General features: G+C 35.5%; 1 protein-coding gene across 9 annotated transcripts in view; it reads left to right on the top strand.

Moving 5' to 3' along the window:
* The window catches only part of TP63 (tumor protein p63), a gene marked incomplete at both ends in the record, with an annotated part of 199,268 nt that overhangs the window by 99,195 nt on the left and 81,035 nt on the right, over positions 1 to 19,038 (top strand). For 4 of the 9 annotated variants that reach the window (XM_084231730.1, XM_084231729.1, XM_084231734.1 and 1 more), the window contains one exon: positions 7,653 to 7,694. The exons of 4 other annotated variants lie outside the window; for them this stretch is intronic. In XM_084231730.1, the coding sequence (XP_084087856.1) occupies positions 7,653 to 7,694 (42 nt within the window). Of the gene's footprint in view, positions 1 to 7,637; positions 7,695 to 19,038 lie in introns of those variants that run through there. One more of the 9 variants, XM_084231728.1, reaches the window with a different exon arrangement.

Genomic DNA, 19,038 nt, shown 5'->3' with positions numbered 1-19,038 from the left:
ATGATCTGAGTATGCATTTCTAACAGGTTAATTTTTAAAAATAGACATCCCTCTATCTCTGTGTGTGTATATAAAAATATATAGTACATATATACATTAAATGCACATGCACAGACGTACATATTGAACAAAATATATTTTAATATATAACATATATACAGTTTGTAAAATACACACAATTTTGTGGAATATGTTTCTCTAGAAGAAAATACCAACATTTTAACTATGGTTAATTGGTTCTGAGATAAATGACTTAAATATATAATTTTTATGTAATAAAGTACTTAGTTATTTCAATATATTAATACATACATAGGAAAACTATTTCAATGTAGTCAATATATGCAATACTGAAAGCATACCAGCTTTAAAAACACATAACAGATATGTTAAAGAATTAATAACTTTATTAATGTGTAAAACCCTTATACACCAATGAGTAAGGATGGAGAGCAGAGGACATTAATGGATCATTTATGAAGAAATGCAGCAGCATAAGAAACATATTTTAATGCATTTAATCTTGCTAGTAACCAAGAGGATTCCTATTAAAACATTTTTTTTTATTTGTAAGGTTAGGAAAGATAATCCTCAATACTGGTATAATTATCTTCATACAAATATAACTTGATACAATCTTGTTAGAAAATAACTTGACTTTATACTTGTCAAGCATCTTAAGTCAATAACCTTTGACCTAGTATACTTTTTTGAGTTGTAGGGATGTGAAACTTGAGAAAATGCTCACAACATTGTGATAACTAAAAAAAAAAAAAATACATGGAGGATTATTCTTATCTTGTTTACAACATATAAAAACAGGAGAAAGACCACAGAACCTTTCAGTAGTAATTCTGAGTGGTAAACTTACAGATGACTTTCATTTTTTATTTTTATTTTTTTCAGTTTTGGTTTCTAAGTATCACATTAGCTATGTAATCAAAAACTTTTTTAATGAAAAATAGTATGAGGAGAGATTATCTCATCTCTGTACATGTGTACTCCTATGTATTTGGATTATTGGAACCCTTCAATAATCAGGCACTATCTACTCTCAGGAAAGTAGTAAAAAACACTGTTATTTTTATTGTCATAGAGTGGTAGGATGGGGTCTGTTAAATGAGCTGTAGGGTTGTTAAGGACATGTAATTCAAGAAGGGATACATATGAAGGAGGGACTTGAAGACACAATCTAACAGCCCAGCACAGTGCTTACATAGACATTGGGACACAAAATCTAAACCCTGTCTACCATTTTGCCCTTTACTTGAAGATTAACACAAATTTAAATATATGCCTTGAGTACAACAATAACATTTAGGACAGAAGTCATCTAAACTTCTGTGCCTCTAAGGCTTACTCAGTTTTCAGAGTCTAGTTAGTGACCCTAAGATGAATCGATCCTTATCTTTCTTTGGAATTTAGTCTAAGACTAAAGAGAAAATTGATTTGGTGAATCAATTTAGTGGCTTCTAATATCTTCAGAAAATGATCATTCTTATCTATCTAGAATAGGAGGGGATGAAAATCACTTAATTTGGGAAAGATTAGAAAGACTAGTGTTTTGAAAGTGGATTCTGTTTGATAGCCTTTAACATTATGGTAGATGGATTAGAATGACCTAATTAATTTTGTTATACACCACCTTGGAAAGTCCCAACATTTCTTAGCTTTTCACACATGCTCTATAAAACTACAATATTTTAACTATTGCAGGTTTATCATGCTGTCAATTTTCCCTTTTGATAAATAGTTTTTAAGGGTTTTGAGGATGCTTTGATTGAAAACATAATTTTTCCTCCTCTTCTATTCTAATTTATATTGCCTGTTGATTTCTACAGGAAAGTCAGCTGTGTCATAAGAAATATTTTGGGTAAATTGACTAATGTTCAACTCTTTAGTTCTTTGTTATAGAATTAAACAGTTCAGTTGAACTTATATTCTTCAAGCTTTTAGACACTAAATGTGATGTGGTGAATAGTAATATACCCTGACTTCAAAAGTTCATAGTCTGGCTGAGGAGACAGACAATAGCAAGCCCTCACTTAATGGTATTGATACGTTCTTGGAAACAGCAGATATAATTGAAATGACCTATAAGAAAATCAGATCCTTGGGCCTCCCTGGTGGCACAGCTGATTGAGCACAGCACTGTGAAGCTGTCCACAGCCTCTGCAGCGCGGGTTCGATTCCCAGCTGGTCAGGGCGATTCCTTCATTGTGCGGCAGGCTTCTCCCATTGTGCCTGCTGCTCCTCTCGGCAGTGCTTTCACCATCTGCCTGTTCTGCTCCCCACTCTGTCTCTGGTAAATCCTCTCACCTTCCTGAGCCTGTACCCTAGCCTCTAGCCTGTATCCCAGCTATTGTGTAAATAAAAAATAAATCTCAAAAAAATAAGAAAATCAGATCCTTTAATAAAATCATTTTTGCTCATTCTGATTCTAGCAGTCTTTTATTATCAATAATATATTGAAGTGATGTCTTTTGAGGACTTGCTGAATATATATTTTGCAGTCACATAGTATTTTATAATTGTTTTATATGCATTCATATAAAATAAATGATAATTGAGCTACAACTAAGGCACTAGAGAACTCTTCGTGAAGGTAACAGTTAAAGAATTGGAAAATACTTGAATTAACCAAGTAAAGCAAATTAAGGTATTCCAAACTGAAAGCCCAGGTTGAACAAATGGGCAGAAATGTCCAGCAAACAGAATGGAATATAGGCAAGGTGAGGCTGAGCTTGGGTCCAGCTTGTGAAAGGTCTTAAAAATCTTTGGAAATGGTTGATTTTGTCCCATTAGGGTTGAGGCATGCTAAGAAATGAGATAATTAGAAATGTTCTTTAGGAGAGACCATTTTTCAACATGGTGAGCCACCTTTAAAACGGAGGGTGAATTGCTGGGTATTCATTTTTCTATTTCTCTTAGGTTGATATGCTATTAAAGCACAGAATAATTAATAGGTTTAAAACTAGGCACATATTCTTTCTTCGGTCTTAATTGTTGCTAGAAAAACAGCTCAACCATATTTATTTACTTTAATCACCAGTATTTGTTTACTTTTATATATGGCAGTCTAATCCTAGCCAAACTTAGACAAGTTCTTGTCCACTTCTAATTTATCTTTCTCATAACTCAATGGAACCAATGTCTTCATGAGGCAACTCACTAAAACACTTATATGCCCTCTATATCTATCTTCAACCATAGATCAAGGAACATAAAATATTTCTTATTTTCACTTTCGAGAATTTTATATGCACTATACTTTCCCTTACTCAACTTTACATAGTGTGAATTAAAAACTTCAAACAAATATTCTCTGGTGCCAAGGATTTATAAGAATACTTAATTTTCTCACATAGATACTCAGAATAGAACCATTTACATTTAATATAAAGCCAACAAGTCAAATTAGAGAAAAAAAATATTCAGTAGGTAATGATGATAAGTTATTTATTTTGGAGGGAAAAGGGTATCTTTATCTGTTTCTTTTTTTAAGATTTATTTATTTATGCATACACAAATTGGGGTACAGGTCAGAGGTATGGGGGGTGAGAAGATTCACCAGAGACAGAGTGGGGAGCAGATGAAATACGCTGCTGAGGGGAGCAAGTCAGGAGAGGCCTGCTGTGCCATGTTGGTAGCTCCCTGGCTGGGGATTGAACTCGTGCTGCAGTGGCTGTGGATAGCTTCAAAGGTGTGTCTCAACCCCTTGCACCACCAGGGAGGCCCTTTATCTGTTTCTTGCACCATAAAAAATACCAGGGAGTTGAAAGAATTTTATGTGAAAATTTTCAAAAAAAAAAAAAAACCTATTTATATGAGAGAATAATGTGGTTGAAGAATTTTATAATTTCGAGCTGGAAAAGATCTTCCAAAGTATGTTTGAAAAACACTAAGTCCAAGGGAAAATTTATAAATTTGACTGTACAAAAAAATGAAAATTCTTCTATACCAAAAGGCAAACCATAAAATCACATGCAAGGTTGAAGGACCACACGCGCACACACACACACACACAGGAAACGTGTTTGCAGCTCTTATAAGTAGTTAATATCTTTAATATACAAAAAACTCTAACATGAATATTAAGAAAAGTATTCAACAAAGATGTTAGTGTTATTTCATGAAGACATATATGTTGATCCCATATCTTAGATGACTTCTCCTAACACACTTGATTTATAACAGTGGCGTTTTAATTCAGAGCACAGTATTGACCCCTAATTCTGAAGCTTCAAAATTTTGAGGAATCTCAGGGAAATGACTGAGAATTGGAAATTATGTGTTGCAAATAAGAATTGTTATGTCTCCTAAAGAATTGGGAAACTCACCTAAATCTTTGAGATTGTTTATCTCTGAAAATTGGGATTTAATACTTACCTACTCACTAGATTGTTAAGAAAATTAATACACATTGCTAAACCTTTGCGATCCATAGATGAGCATTGTTCTGTAGTGAGAACTAAGAATTGTTGCTTCTCTGTAACCTCCTGCTTAAATAAATGCATATTTTACGTCAGGCACCCACACTCATTCTGACATTAACATTATCAGATGTACTTTAATTAGCTCTTTAAGGAAATGTTTGTGCCAAGTTCAAATTGAAATTGATTATTAGTAATATTTTTATTATGAAGATACTTAAAGCAGGGCCTCCCTGGTAGTGCAGAGGTTAAGTGCTGGGTTGCAAAGCTTCCTGCAGCCTCTGCAGCACCGGTTCGATCCCCTGCCGCCAGAGAGGGTCCCTCATAGAACACAGACCTCTCCTGCTGCCCGCTTTTCCCCTCAACAGTGTATTTCATCCATCTGTTTGTTCTGTTCCCTGCTCTGGCTCTGGTGAATTATCTCACCCTCCCCCACTGAGTGTACCCAGTGCTTGTATAAATAAATAAATAAATCTTAAAAAAAAATACTTAAAGCAAAAATTCCCCTCCCCCCAATGTAATGTCCCTTTTTCTTTTGTCATCTAAGCATCTTTGTATATATGTAACTTGACTACTTCAAATATACATTTTGGAGATGAACATATTGAGGTACAAATATCCAAATAAACAAGAGAAATGTAATAGTCCTCTAAATCACTTCCATGAATTCTGGACAAAGACAGCGACTCATCTTTGTAATGGTCTTTAGAAATCACTTAGTTCTGCCCTTCATTGCACAAATGAAGCATCTGAATCCAGAGTGGTTAAGTAACCTGCCCCAAGGCCATAGAGTAAGCTAAAGGCAGAGCTGGATCAGAGCCCATACTTCAAGTTACTCCGGTAACTCCCAGTCCAGGACTCTTTCCCCTCTACTACACAAAACACCCAAGCAGCTATGTCAGAGATATTGTATCTTACTTACAAAATAGAGACTGTAGTCAGAGTTGATTATGTTGAAGGCTGAAATAGTTCATAGAAAGAATGTGATTTTCTGTTCCATCAAATCCTTCTCAGGATCTTTTGACTTTGTGAAGGATGAAATGTGTTTACATTTGGAAAGTATATCATTAGAATTTGAGATGGTGAACCCTAGATACAGAAGTTTTAATAGTTATACTACCCCATTAGTAGAAAATATATGCGTGATGACTTACTGGGCAGTGTGCTAATGCCATTTCTTTAGAACAATGATTTCCTTAGCCAGATTCATTCAGGACTACCTAGTGGGATGTATAAAATACAGCTGGAAGGACTGCATCCTTGGAAGGTGAGATTCAATGGCTGGAACCAAGTATAGAAATCTGTTTTCAAATATACCCTGGATGATTATTATCAAGGACATCCATGTTTTTGTACCACTAGCACAGAGGAAAAATTTAAGGAAGCAACCACCTAATTCTTCTACTGACCCAGAAGATGACAGTGGATGTAGAATATAAATATATTATACAAATAATTATTCCTCATTTTGTAGGTAGTATCTTATTTTTTACCTTGTAGCCAATGCTTATTTGCTTAATTATAGGTGATAAGAGGTCATCTTCACAATATTTTAGTGGAAAAATGAACTTTGTGTTAGACATAAATTTGTAGCATTCACATTGCTATCATATGCCTGTCACTTGAGGCAAATGATATTTGAATTAAAAAAATTGAATTAAAAATAAAAACATTCTTAGAAGTAATTCGAATGATTTCCATTAAATATCACCCAGTGATCACATTATCCTTTATGTGCATACAGTTTTGGGATGCAGAAGTAGAAGTACACAGGAGGCAAATCTAAGGACATGAATAAATTTGCAAATGTTATTTGTAAATTTTATATAGTGATCCATTCTAGTTTCAACTTTTTTCTAAGTTATCTTCTAAATTTTAAAAGAAATATAAATATTCACTTATAGGTATCCTGACAAGTTGTAACTATCAAACAGAACACAGGAAATTTGGCTTTCTGAGTGGGGAGTAGGGAGGAATGGTTAGATATAACTCTAACAATCAAGGAGCATACTCAGCAATAATGAGAGTATTTTGTTGGTTCAGTTAATAACTATCAGGATACATTTTAGCTTCACTAAATATGATAACTGAGGTCAGATTCTACTGAGTATTCTTATGTATTTGTATGAATATATTTTTTTATTTAAAATTGCTTTTCCACATTCAGGATTTATTCTTTTTTAATAATAATGTATTATCTGTTTATAGAAAAAATACTACCTTTGTGCATTAGTAAAAACTAGACACAATAGAAAATATAAATAGTCAAGTAAATATTGATTCCATATCTCAGGAGATAGATAATAATAGAAAGGAGCAGTGTTGTGTTTGTTTATTTTTTTTAATTTAGAAACTTTGGGCATTTGTCCCAGTATTTCTCTTTCCTGTAGGTAAGAGGAATATTTGTTTTTATTAGTTAGCAGGATCATGGTTAAGTTGCTATTTAAGCATACTCTAAAAAATTAAGTGGGTTTTGTTATCATTGCTCTGTATGAAACCACTGGTATTTGTCTAGGGAGAATAAGTTGAGAACTTTTCAGCTATTATCTGACAGTGGATTTTAATTTTTTTATTCAGGAAACATAGTCGTTAATTTTAGTATTTTCCTTTATTTTCTTAATTTTCTGTAATCGTCCTTGAAGCTCCACATATAGCTTTTAGGAAGTTATTTTTGAGGAAGAAAAAAAAAAAAAAAAACTCCCAAAAGTTTTCCCTGAAGTTTTACTTTTCACTTGCAAAGTGTTAAAACACTTTTGAAATTCCTTCTGTAATTCCTGGTGGTAGGTCTGTGGTTTGTTTGGGGAGATTTTGTTTTGTTTTTAGGAGAGAGTGTACTTTCTTATGAAAGAGACAAGGGAAAGTTTTACCTGTCTGTCTCCTGTTTTTTTTTTTTCCTCCTTTCTTTTAAAGATTGGTGATAAGGAATTCTAACTACTTAATGAGATGGGAGAGGCCTCTCTCCATTGGAGTGGAGGAGTCCAGGTGGAAGTTGATGGATTGGACAGGTAAAGAGGAGAGTCCCGCCCCTTCATGCCTATAGTTGGGTATATATGAGGGAACCTAAAATTATGTGCAGAGAGAGAAAGAGAGAGAGGGACTTGAGTTCTGTTATCTTCTTAGTAGATTCATATTGTAAAGGGTCTCAGAGGGGGTGGGGGGGTTGGCAAAATCCTGGAGCCACAAGAGAGGACAGCGGCATTGATCAATCTTACAGCTAACATGTTGTACCTGGAAAACAATGCCCAGACTCAATTTAGTGAGGTAAGGATTTGAGATTTTAGCACTCCATTTAGTGATGCTTTTTCATCTTTATTTTTTAAAGAAAAGCTTACATATTTGTGGTTCTCGGTCACCCAACGTAATGTTTTTGCAAATTGTATGTAGGAATCTCTTTTTCTTGGTTAAGGTTTTCTGTGGTGACTGTAAGATTTTTTTTTTCTTTAAGTAGGATTGGAAACATTAGGAGAAAAGGGAGAAGAAAAATTTCTTGGTGACATTATGTGTTTGAAGAAACTCAATATTCGGGAGTTTATAAAATCACTTTTTGTAAGAACAGACTGAGAAAGCAGATCACATTCTGCTGGATACATTGAAATAACTTCTCTGTTGGGTATTCATGTACCAGTCAGACAAATTAGTTGACTGTGTCTTAACTCAGTTGAGTTCTCATTTCTATCTCCAGACCTCATCCTAAAAGCAAATGAAGCTTTTTCAAAATAATCAGGTGAGATTTTTTTTTTTAAGCCATATTTGTTTTGAATTCTGTCAAACCAGAGACCCACCTAAATTCTAAGGGGACTTCAGGAATGCCCCTATTGTTTGGTGATGTACTTAGACTTTCACTGTGTAATAACAAAATTATTTTAGAGCGATGCATTATTATGTATTTATACATGCATACATGGACATGTGCACTCTAGCACAGAGGATTTTGTTTAAGAATTGATTTGTCTCTGATCTCTTCTCAACATGTTCGGCCCAGGGATTTAAACCCCTGGGCAAAGGGATAAGGAAAAAACTCCTGAAGAGACTGTAAGGCTTTGAGGAAGTTTCCTAAGGTTGAGGGAGGTCTGACAACAATATTAGTTTACATTCCTCAGAATAGGGCAGCTGTGTTGACACTAATCAGATCGGGGGTGTGCACTGTGGCGAGAGCTAGTTCAGGGTTTTTGATGAGAATGCTTGCCGGAGAATGCTTGGAAAAATAGACTGAAGTACTCAAATTGAGCTCCTTAAAAATCAAAACAAAATGCACAGTGCTCTTTTGCAGACAGCTAAAGGAAGAGCGCACAAAGGGCCGCGGAGCGGGGCCTGCACTATCATACTGACCCGACCACGCTATTGTCTAGACACCTGAACTGTGTAAATATAGCAGGGGAAATATTGAGTTATCTAAAGAAGGAAAAGGAAGTGTCTATTTTCCTTTAAAACTCTGCAGCAGGCTTGCTTGTCCTCTGTGGAGAAACTTGAGTTTCTTGTTTTGCTTTAATATTGAAAGTTAGATTAAAATATTACCAAAGAATTGTTTTTTTAATTTTTATGGGGATCCCATTTAACATGATCTTGTTTCTATTTGTCCAGTTTGAATCATTCAGTGATCTATCTATCTTGTCTGAATTTGTTCCTCAGCTCTTTCACACACTAGTATTTGTAAGCAATCGGGAATTTATATGCGTTAAATATAAGGGAGATGAAACAAAAGTTGGTTAAGAGTTATCTCCACGAAAAGTATAAAGTTGACAGAAAGTGGAAAGAAATGATTATTTATTATAAAGAATAAAATGCATAAATGCTGTGAATAGAAGATATCGGTGGAAATCATTGCTTTTTATAAATGCAGAAGATTCCCATTGTATGTGAGAGCTGGCATCATGATATGGCATCCTCGGGATGAAAGAACATACCTGTTCATGGATTGAGTTTTGCAAAACTTTAGGCAAATGCGTGTCAGGAACTCAAAATGTGGCATTTACCTCTTTTCCATTAAATGCTGCTAGTACACCTACAGGGTATTTATGAGGGAAAGATGGTCAAATTTCTCCACTTTCCTGCATCTTTTTTATATATTGTTGTCGTGAATTTCATATCCTTCCACCAGTGTGTGTATGATGTTATATTTTCATGGATCAAATTCCGTTCTATTGTTTAAGAATAGCTTTCTTTTCTGCACAAAGAATATGCTTTAATATCTAGTCCTATGTAAAACAGCTGCTCTATGCCTAGGTATTTGAAAACGTAGGGTCAACCACATAGCCCTAAGAATTCTGAAATTTAATGCAAAAGCTATAACATTGTTCTCAATTTTACTTTAAGGTAACTTTTATTAGAATCTGTCAGTACAAACAGTGGTCTGCTATTCTCACATGAGAATTGTTAAAATTGTGGCAGATTAAGAATTGAAAATGTATGTAACTCTCCATGACAGTGAAAATGATTTTAATACTGTAACCCAATCTCTACTTTCATGCAATTTAAAAATTTAGTTCACTAGTAACTTCTTTGGATTGATAACTGATAAACAATTTAAGAAGGCTATCCTTTCTCAACTTTCTTTTCTCCTCCCCTACCCCCAAGCAGAGCTGGGTTTTGGAAGCTGTTAATGAACAGGAAAGGGTCCTGGGTCCGGAAGGGAGGAGAACACAGGGCAGGATACAACAGGCACAGCTTAAGGTTCTCCCTTTGGGTCACAATGGAGAGGCTTCAAGCACTCTCTGATTCCAGTACTACACTTAGAATGACACAGTCTCTGGAACTGGCCTCAGACTTGGAGGGAAAAGCTCAAGAGAAAGAACCTCTTCACAGATTAAGTTTTAGTACACCTTTCTTGCCAGAAATCAGGCTGTGTGTGTGTGTGTGTGTGTGTGAGAGAGAGAGAGAGAGAGAGAGAGAGAGAGAGAGAGAGTGAGATTGAGAGAGAGAGAGAGACTGACTCTATTCCTCTTTAGAAGGACGTGTATTCTTATCTGGGGTTCTGAAGGAAGAGGAAATGCTGTTTTGGTAATTGGGTTACAACATTCTAGAACTGAAAGTTAATGATTTTTCTTTCTGTAGTTGAGAAAGTGAACCATGTACAAATGAGTCCCTATTTACTTAATCTTTCTCTTTAATACTAAGGAGAAGCAAAATACACTTTAAAAGGGGCTATTGTGATTTAAAGTAGATGCTCTAAAAAAGTTTCCATAAAAAACTTTAATGTACAAATCGAGTTGAAAACAAGAAAAAATTGTGCTGAGGCAGCAGTATAAACTCTGAGGTCATTGCCTTTTAATTGATCTCTGGGCTCATGGTCAAGGGAACTAATTTCTCCCATTCCAATACTATTTGCTACAAATTGAATCATTGTTTTAATAAACCTGGGGAGCAATTTTACTCTTGATAGTTAAGAAGTGCATTATCCTAAGCTTGCTCATGTTGTGCTTTTGAGATGTTCAGGTGAAAGCACCACAGGTGAACAGCAAAAACTGTGTATTTTATTCAGGTGTCAGCCAGGCTGTCTGTGTTCCGCTCTCCATGCTGTGGTCTTGGATTGCACTACTTGTTTTACGATTGGCTGCCCTCAAGCCCAGAGGGGACTGGGAGAAAGAGATCTTAGATCACAGATCACAGATTATACCTTCTTTTACTACTATTGGAAAAATGGCTTGGTGATAATAAATCACTTATCCTTTAGTTAGATAAGGAAAAGCCATGTTTGTTTTGTTTTGTTTTGTATTTTAAAAGTGCAGTGATCCTCAACAGGGGTGTGGAGAGCACAGTAGGAAGTATGAATGAATGTCTGGATTAGCTATAGCAACCAAGAAAAATATTAGTTGCTCGTTCATCATAAGACATACATTTTATGAATGCACGTTGCTAAAATTTTTTTAGATGTGGGCATAGAATTTAGATTCTCTCTTCCTCCTGCTAAGGAAATTTATATCTCAGGTCATTAGATTGTATGTTCATCAAGGAAGGGTATGGGTCATGCAGTAGAGAAATATGTTACCACAAATGTACCACAGCTTCCTATGATGTGCTTTGGATGGTACCCGCACTGATGGGATAGAGGAGAATAGATAAAAATCCACCTTTCATAGTAACATTATGGAATTAATTTTTTTCTCTGTTGAATATGTATTTTAACTTCTAAATGTTTTATGTTGATAAATATGGAAGATTGAATGCAGATACCAAAGAAGCACCTCAGTGAATGTGGTTATTTGCATCAATTCTTACAATTTTAAGAGAGAAAATTAATTTTCTTTTAAATGTATGTTCAAGAAAAGGTGAGATGATGGATGTAACTGTTGCCCTGTGTCCAGGGACTGTGAAGGGTACCTAGGATGCTGGCAGATTTGGGATCCAGAAGGAATAGATTAAAGAGTCAAATGAAACAATGAATCCAAAACTTAAGCTATAGATCTTCCTAAACTTCTCTTAATACAATTTGGAGGCACACGTCGATGGTGAGATGTTGTTTATTAATGTACCACCTTTCTTACCATTTTTTATTTTCCTTTGTACTCTAAGTTGGACTGTCAATATTCGTGATTAGTAGTATTGAGGAGGAGAGGCTTAGGTTGAAAGAAGGACCAACTTACTCTTGAAATAAATGTTAACTGAACATCTATTTTGTGTGGAATGGTGTATAGTGTGTAAAAGTGAGTGAGAAACAGTTCTTACACCAGCGGTTTGCAGTTCATGTTGGGGGTGAATATACACACTTACAATGCAGAACAGATCTGTATTATCTATTTGTATTGTGAAGCCATGTGAAGTGTGAATAAAATAACAAAGGGTCAAGGAGAAAGCAGGTGAATCAAGAAAGTCTAATGTACATGCTGCAACCAGCTATTCTTCAAAGAACAAGTGGAAATTTGAAAGTCTTAAAAACAGGATGGAAGGAGGAATTCAGTGAAGAAACTACCATTAATTAGTAATTGGGATGGCTGCATGTACAATTAGAAATGTTAAATAGTTCAGATGGAATTAGAAGTATGAAAGAATTAGGAAGTAAAGTTAGAAATGTAAGTGAGAATGATTCATGAAGGGCCATAGCACTGAACACAAAGTGTTGTTTAAGATAGTGGCAATGATGAAACATGGAAGGATTTGGAACAGAAGATAGTGTAATTGGAGCTGTACTGGAATGCACTTGTGGAGGATAAATGTCTTTGCTCAAGACTGCCTAGAAGTATAAAAATGTGTTTCTCTGCATTGCACATCGGCTACCTGTTTTTTCAAGAATCTCCATTACTTCTGTGGGATCTTTGGAAGGGCAGAAATGGATTGTTGCTAAAATCTCATATGGCTCCATTATTCTCTGCTTGTATTTCTCTTTAATAACTGTTGTCCCTGCTATGGAAAGGTTGATGTTAGTTTGCCCTTATTTATGCATGCTATGCCAGTGAAATTATTAATATCTCTTCCTTTCACTCTTAAGTGTTCCAATTAAAAGTTATACAGTCATGCTATAAAGATCCCTCTTTTTATTTTATTCTTTCATTTAATACTCTACCCAAAAATGAAAAAGTGGCATAAATTTGGCTGTAAACCAGAATGATTTTGATATCCTAGCCAAAAATCATTTAGATTATTTTCCTCACACCCAAAAAAGCATTTTCTAACATTTACTGAAAACGGTGGCATCAGTTACAGTGCTAGGAAAGTAGAAATGTGAAAGTTGCAGTTGTGGCCTCTGAGAATTCACAGTCCTGGGGTGTACACAAGGCACTCTTGAATCACTCTTGAATGACTCCAACATTTAAAAAAGAAAAAAAAGTGGGTTGAGAGACCAGAGTTTCTCAAAGATAGCAGAATGGCTTAAACTGTCATTGATGAAGGTAATGGTTGTGTAGTTAGAGGTTCACAATTTAGCAAAGGTAGGAGAAATGGGACTTCATTTTGGCTGAGTATAGAAAATTACTAGAAATAGAAGAAAGAACTTTATAGGACCAGAGGAAAGCACAGGATATATTGGTTTGAGAAGAGAGTGTGTTGATTTAAATACTGATCTGTATTTAATATTTATGTCCAAAAGTAAAGCTGTGTAATGTTCAGAATTTGAGGTTCAAGGCTACCATTACATGCTCTAGGGAAATTAAGTGGCATATAGACAGAAGAAGTATCCCAAATAATTGCTTGGGCTGGATGAAATAGAGGGTTTCCTCTTCCCATTCCTTAGGCTTCTATAGAGACAGATATGGTGTCTTAAACTTATAGGGACTCCTATAATTATATATTTTTTTAATTAATCAAAGTTAGGGAAAAAATCCAGACTGATTCTCTATGTTATTAGGATGGACTTTATTTGTTAAATGGTCATCATAGAATCAGAGTAAGGAAAGCTTTTTCTCTCTTCACTGCTCTGAATGCAGAGATAGCAAATACGATATCAGAATGCTAGAGAATATAGCAAATATGATATTTGATTTCCAGATGAAAATCCCATTTGAGAAATAAAGCAAACAAAAATGCAAATATCTTGTTTAAGAAACAAGCAGTCCCCCTAATTTAACAAAACAACTGCAACAGTAAATGAAAAGCTAGGTATTTCTAATAAATCAGTGTTTTCTGTATGATCTTCAAGTTTTCTTTTCCAAAAGGATACACATTTATGTTTAAGATTTGAACACAAGTATTGGGGGAAGACAGGACTTTACCTACTCTAGTAACCTCTCCTTCCACAACCTTCTTCATCACTTGCATCTCAGCCAGGAAAAAAATGTAGGCAATTAAAAAGATAATAGTGGGTTAAGTGAGGGGAGGTTCATGCAGGAGGAAGCTTTGTGATTTGACTTAAAGGCAAAGGAGTGGGGAGGAGGGAGAACTTGGTTCTATGATAAATCAGGGGGATAACTAAGCTGTATCTCCTTCCTTTTGCTTCTTTACCATATTAATCCTCCACTTGCATAAAGTGGAGTTTGAAGCTACCCCATGTTAGCATGTGATCATCCTGCTTTTAACTCTGTAGACATTTGGGGAAACAGTGAGGGTTCACTAACTACCCTATGTCTGTACAACCTCTGTGAACAAAGTGAATGAAGTGTCTGTATTCTCAGAAACAGTACTTTATACTTTCTATGATTTTCTCATCTGTTCAAGTAAAAATGCACATCTACACCACTCAAAACACATTCCTTTCTATCTTGCAAAAATCAAATCTCATGAAATTCTTATTTCTACATTTATTTCTCATTTGATGACTATACTCTGTCTTGGTTTCCTTTCCAGAGACAAAGTAAAATTGGACTATCATGCAGATTCCAGCTGAGATGGCTTCACCAGATAATATTCAACCTATCAATTTAAAGTTCAGTAACTGGTGTTAAGATAAAGTACATGTTGGTTTTAGGTGAGGGAATAACTGGCAAGAATAAAACATTTTTGGAATGTTAGTGCATGAGTGTAGAGTGTAAACTGATAGCTCAGGCAAAACTTGTGATCTGAATTGCATCTTGCCTGTCTTAAATCAAGGGAAAAAAAAGAAAAAGATTTCCTTATAAAAACTGAAAGAGGGAATTTTGAGTCAAGCTGTGGTGTGTTGCCAGAGGCGGAAATTTATGAAACACACTCGTCAGCTCTTCTGGAAACACTACAAAAGAAATAATTCTACTTTCTTTATTGGTGCTAAAGCCACTAATAGGTGCAGTTTAGTATAATACCCCTATGAGAATTACCACCCCCAAAGTGAGCTTGCCTTGGAAAGAACTCTGTATGGGCATTTTCTTTTTCCTTTTAAGCTTGCGCAAAACACCCAAAGGGGCCATTTCCAATCCAGGCAGTGATCTTTCTCAAGTTTATTCTTTCTCAGATCACAGAGACAATGGGGAATATGCCCTGTTTACTCAAATCAGCCTGGATTAGTGTCACTCTATTGATGGAATCAGAATTAAAAGGAAAACCATTACCCTCTCAAAGGGCAACATCAGATGTTTTGGGAATGGCTTGATTACTTTTAAATAGACCATGTGAGACTGTCACCAGAACAAGGTGGAGGAGTCCAGGATATGTACAAAGAGAGAAGGTTACTCTGGGTGAAGTAGAAAGCCTATAGTCAGCCTCAGACCTGGACAGCATTTTAGTCGACATTCACAATGGACTTGAAAGGCTAATAGAATAGTAGATTTCAGAGAAGATACTTTCCCTGTCTTCTTTTTTTTAAAGATTTATTTATATATACAAAAATTGGGATACAGGCCAGAAGTATGGGGTGTAAGAGGACTCATCAGAGGCAGTGGGGAATAGAAAACAGGCAGATCAACTGAAATACACTGCTAAGGGGAGCAGTGAGGGAGTCAGGAGAGGTCTGCTGCGCCATGTGGGTAGCTCCCTGGCTAGGGATCGAACTCATCCTTTAGTGGCTGTGGCCAGCTTCATAAGTTGCATCTTAACCCCTTGCACCACCAAGGAGGCCCTTTCCCTGTCTTCCTTTTATACCCCACCACCACCTCCCAAATGCTTATCTCCAGGTGAAATATTTACCAGTCTTTAAGTCTCCATTGGGAGGTTAGTTTACCTTTAATTTTTTTTCAAATACCCCATTCAGAATAACCCCTCCTGCCTCTAAACTTGTTTTTATTTTTCTGTCCTCCCTCATCATCCTTTCCCTTCCCCTTGTCTAGACTGAAGACCCCGGAGGGAAGAGGATGTGTGGGATTTATTGCTGTGTCCGCTCCAGGACCAATAATAATGTCCCTGGAGGCATGAGTTCATTGGTATTGCTTGAAAAGGGCATCTTCAGATTAAAAAATGTGTTGTATTGGACATACTCACAGAAATGTCTGTTTGTAACTCACCCGTGCAAAAAGCACAGCAACGCACACATTATCCAAGCCTTGTCTGTACCCGTATGCTCTAAATCATATGGTTTTCCTTGACATCTGGCAAGGTGTACCTTTTTTTAAAGAGCCCAGGTATTTATTTCTATTTCAAGTGATAAGCAAGCTTTTAAAAGACAGGGCAGTTTCTTGACTAAGAAATAACTTGTACTCTAGCAGAGGTAAATGGGGTAAAGTATGTGCTGCTTTCTTTTCATTGATAACCCACCAGGGCAGATAATGTGTTTGATTTTATCAAAAACGGAACAGATTAGATTTTTATCTTGCGTGCAGTCACTTTTTGAAAGTGTTTACTTACTTCCTCAATGTTCCCTTAATTCATTTTTGTCCCCTCCGTGTCTCCTGAGCATCTTCAGATATGTGGGTGGTTTGCTCTGGGTGAATAAGCTTGATGATTTGTAAACACTTTCTCATTTTATTTTTTATGTCTGAAAAATCTTTAAGTCATTTTGCTCTTAAACATGGTGTTCCATTTTTTCTTTCTGTTCGCGTAAGACACTAATGAGCTGTTGCAATTATTAAAGTGATTGATTGATTGTTACTTTTATAGTGATGTAAATAGAATGAAATGAATAGATGAGCCTCTTTTCAAAGGAAGGCATGTCTTCTGTATAGCTGGAAACTTCAGTTTTATTTTTCAGTTAAAAGTGACAGCTTAAAGGAACACTCCAATGTTGTGTAAGTCACCATGTCTAATTACAAAGCATAGTAAATCACTAAAAACTTTAATTATCTCAAATATAATGAAAAAAATGTAGCAATCAGCAAAGAACTTGACAGGCAAAATCAAATTAGAACTCATGAAACAGTGTTCCTCATTAAATATGTATGGAGCAGTAAGAATGAATAGTATACTTTTTATTTCACACTTTAGTTTTCCATTTGCAATTGGAGACTAGTGTTTCAACCTCTGAGTGTGTATTATAAAGTGTGAGAAGTGAAGTCATGAATTTATATCATTCACCAAGAAATGGTTTTTCTAAGTCTGATAAGCTACAATCTCAGTTCCTCAAAACATACCTTTTTAAGCCCTTAATTATAGCATTATTCCAAAACTGAATTTTGGCTTACTGGGCAGAAAAATCATGGAAATTAGAGAGGGACAGACCAATTTCGTGGCCTATCTACCAAAAACTAATGTCTTACTCTAAGCTCATTTCTAGGTGGTTTATTTCCTAAGTAACTTGAACTTGACCACAAGCACCATCCATAGGAAATGAATGGTTATATGATCTCAAAGATTTGGATTCTTATTGCTGACCTACATGCATTAGAAACAAAATCTAGAACATTGGATAAAAAAACACTGCCTTGGCACAAAAATCTATGTGTGTTTGTTTTAAGGAAGTAAAAGCTCATTAATAAACTTCCCAGCAAGGTGTGAGTTACCCAGTATTACTCATTGCCTTGTGAGTGACAGGACTGGATATTCTGCTACTAGTTCCCATAAAAGCTGAAGCTACAAGCACAATTCACACCTACCAAAACAAAGCAAAACACAAAGTAGAGGTCATCCAATTATTTGGAGATATACTATAACATTTATCTGGCAGCAGTATGTGAAGAGAAGGACAGTTTGGAGACAGACTTACTTCAGCATAAAAATCTATACTCAGTTGTGTTAGAATAGAAGAGATAATTTCTGAAAGTGATTTATATATTCAGATGGTTTGCTTTTATTATTTCAACAAATATTTCCTGAGTGTCTACTATGTCTCAGACACTATTCCAGATAACAAGGCTCAGCACTAAAACATGCCAGATATAATCTCTCATTAACTTATAGCAAAGAAGTCCAACATTAAAAAATATTAAACAGATAATTTAAAGTATAATTATGTGATGCAAAAGGAAAGTGATAATGCTATCTAAATGTGAAATAAAAGAATACTTCTCCAGGCAGTCAAAGAAGACCTTTTTGTGGAGATGACACCGAAGCATAAAAGTTGCAGGATGAATTGGGAAACCGCCTGCATGTGCAAAAGGCTGAGGTATGAAGGAGTGCACCTTTGCCTTCAAAAAACCAAAGGAATGTCTATTTGGTCATTCTTTGGTGACTGAAGGGGGGTGTTTCAAGTAGTGCAAGATAGGCTTTTTTAAAGATTTGGGGTCTTTATGTTCTCAGAGAATAGGAACCAGCTCCAGCTGCTTAACCTAGAGTGAGGCATGATCAGGTGCGCAGTGACTTCAGGTAGTGGTTCCAAAGATCTAGGTCTCTAACTCTATATGTTTACACACATGCTAAAAATTGCTAAAGTTGTATAATCTCTTTTTAATGGGGGGTCACATTTTCTTAAGATAGAAAAGAATATTCTATATATTGATTGTAACTTTAATGTAAAATTCCAGGCAGAAGTTAGAATGACTAATTTACATGCAATCTGAAAAGCCAGATTTACTGGTTTCACATTTGGGCTCTGTCACTTTACTATCTTGAGTAAGTTCCTTAATCTTACGGAGCTTCAAAAGTTTCCACATCTAGAAAATAAGTACGAAACATGGGATAATAATGCCATATTCCATTCACATGATTGAGTCTGCTAAATAAAACTATTAAAAGAGTGGTTACTCTAGATTGAAAATGTTCTTTAATGTATTTTTGTTCCAACTTTAATAAATACCTTTTGGTTCACTTTGAAGAAGTTGAAACTCTGTTTTCCCCAATAGCTGAGTCAAGAATTACTGAATATTAAAATTATACCTTTCTACTTTCTGCTAACTCCAGTCAGTGTCTTCTTGACATTTATATGGTGATATCAGCTTCTTTCAGAATGTGGATGCCTTAA

The sequence above is a fragment of the Talpa europaea genome (genome assembly GCF_964194135.1).
Source record: "Talpa europaea genome assembly, chromosome: 4".
In the NCBI taxonomy this organism is placed as follows: domain Eukaryota; kingdom Metazoa; phylum Chordata; class Mammalia; order Eulipotyphla; family Talpidae; genus Talpa; species Talpa europaea.
Note: the sequence above shows the minus strand (reverse complement) of the source record. Positions and strands in the feature narration are given on the sequence as shown.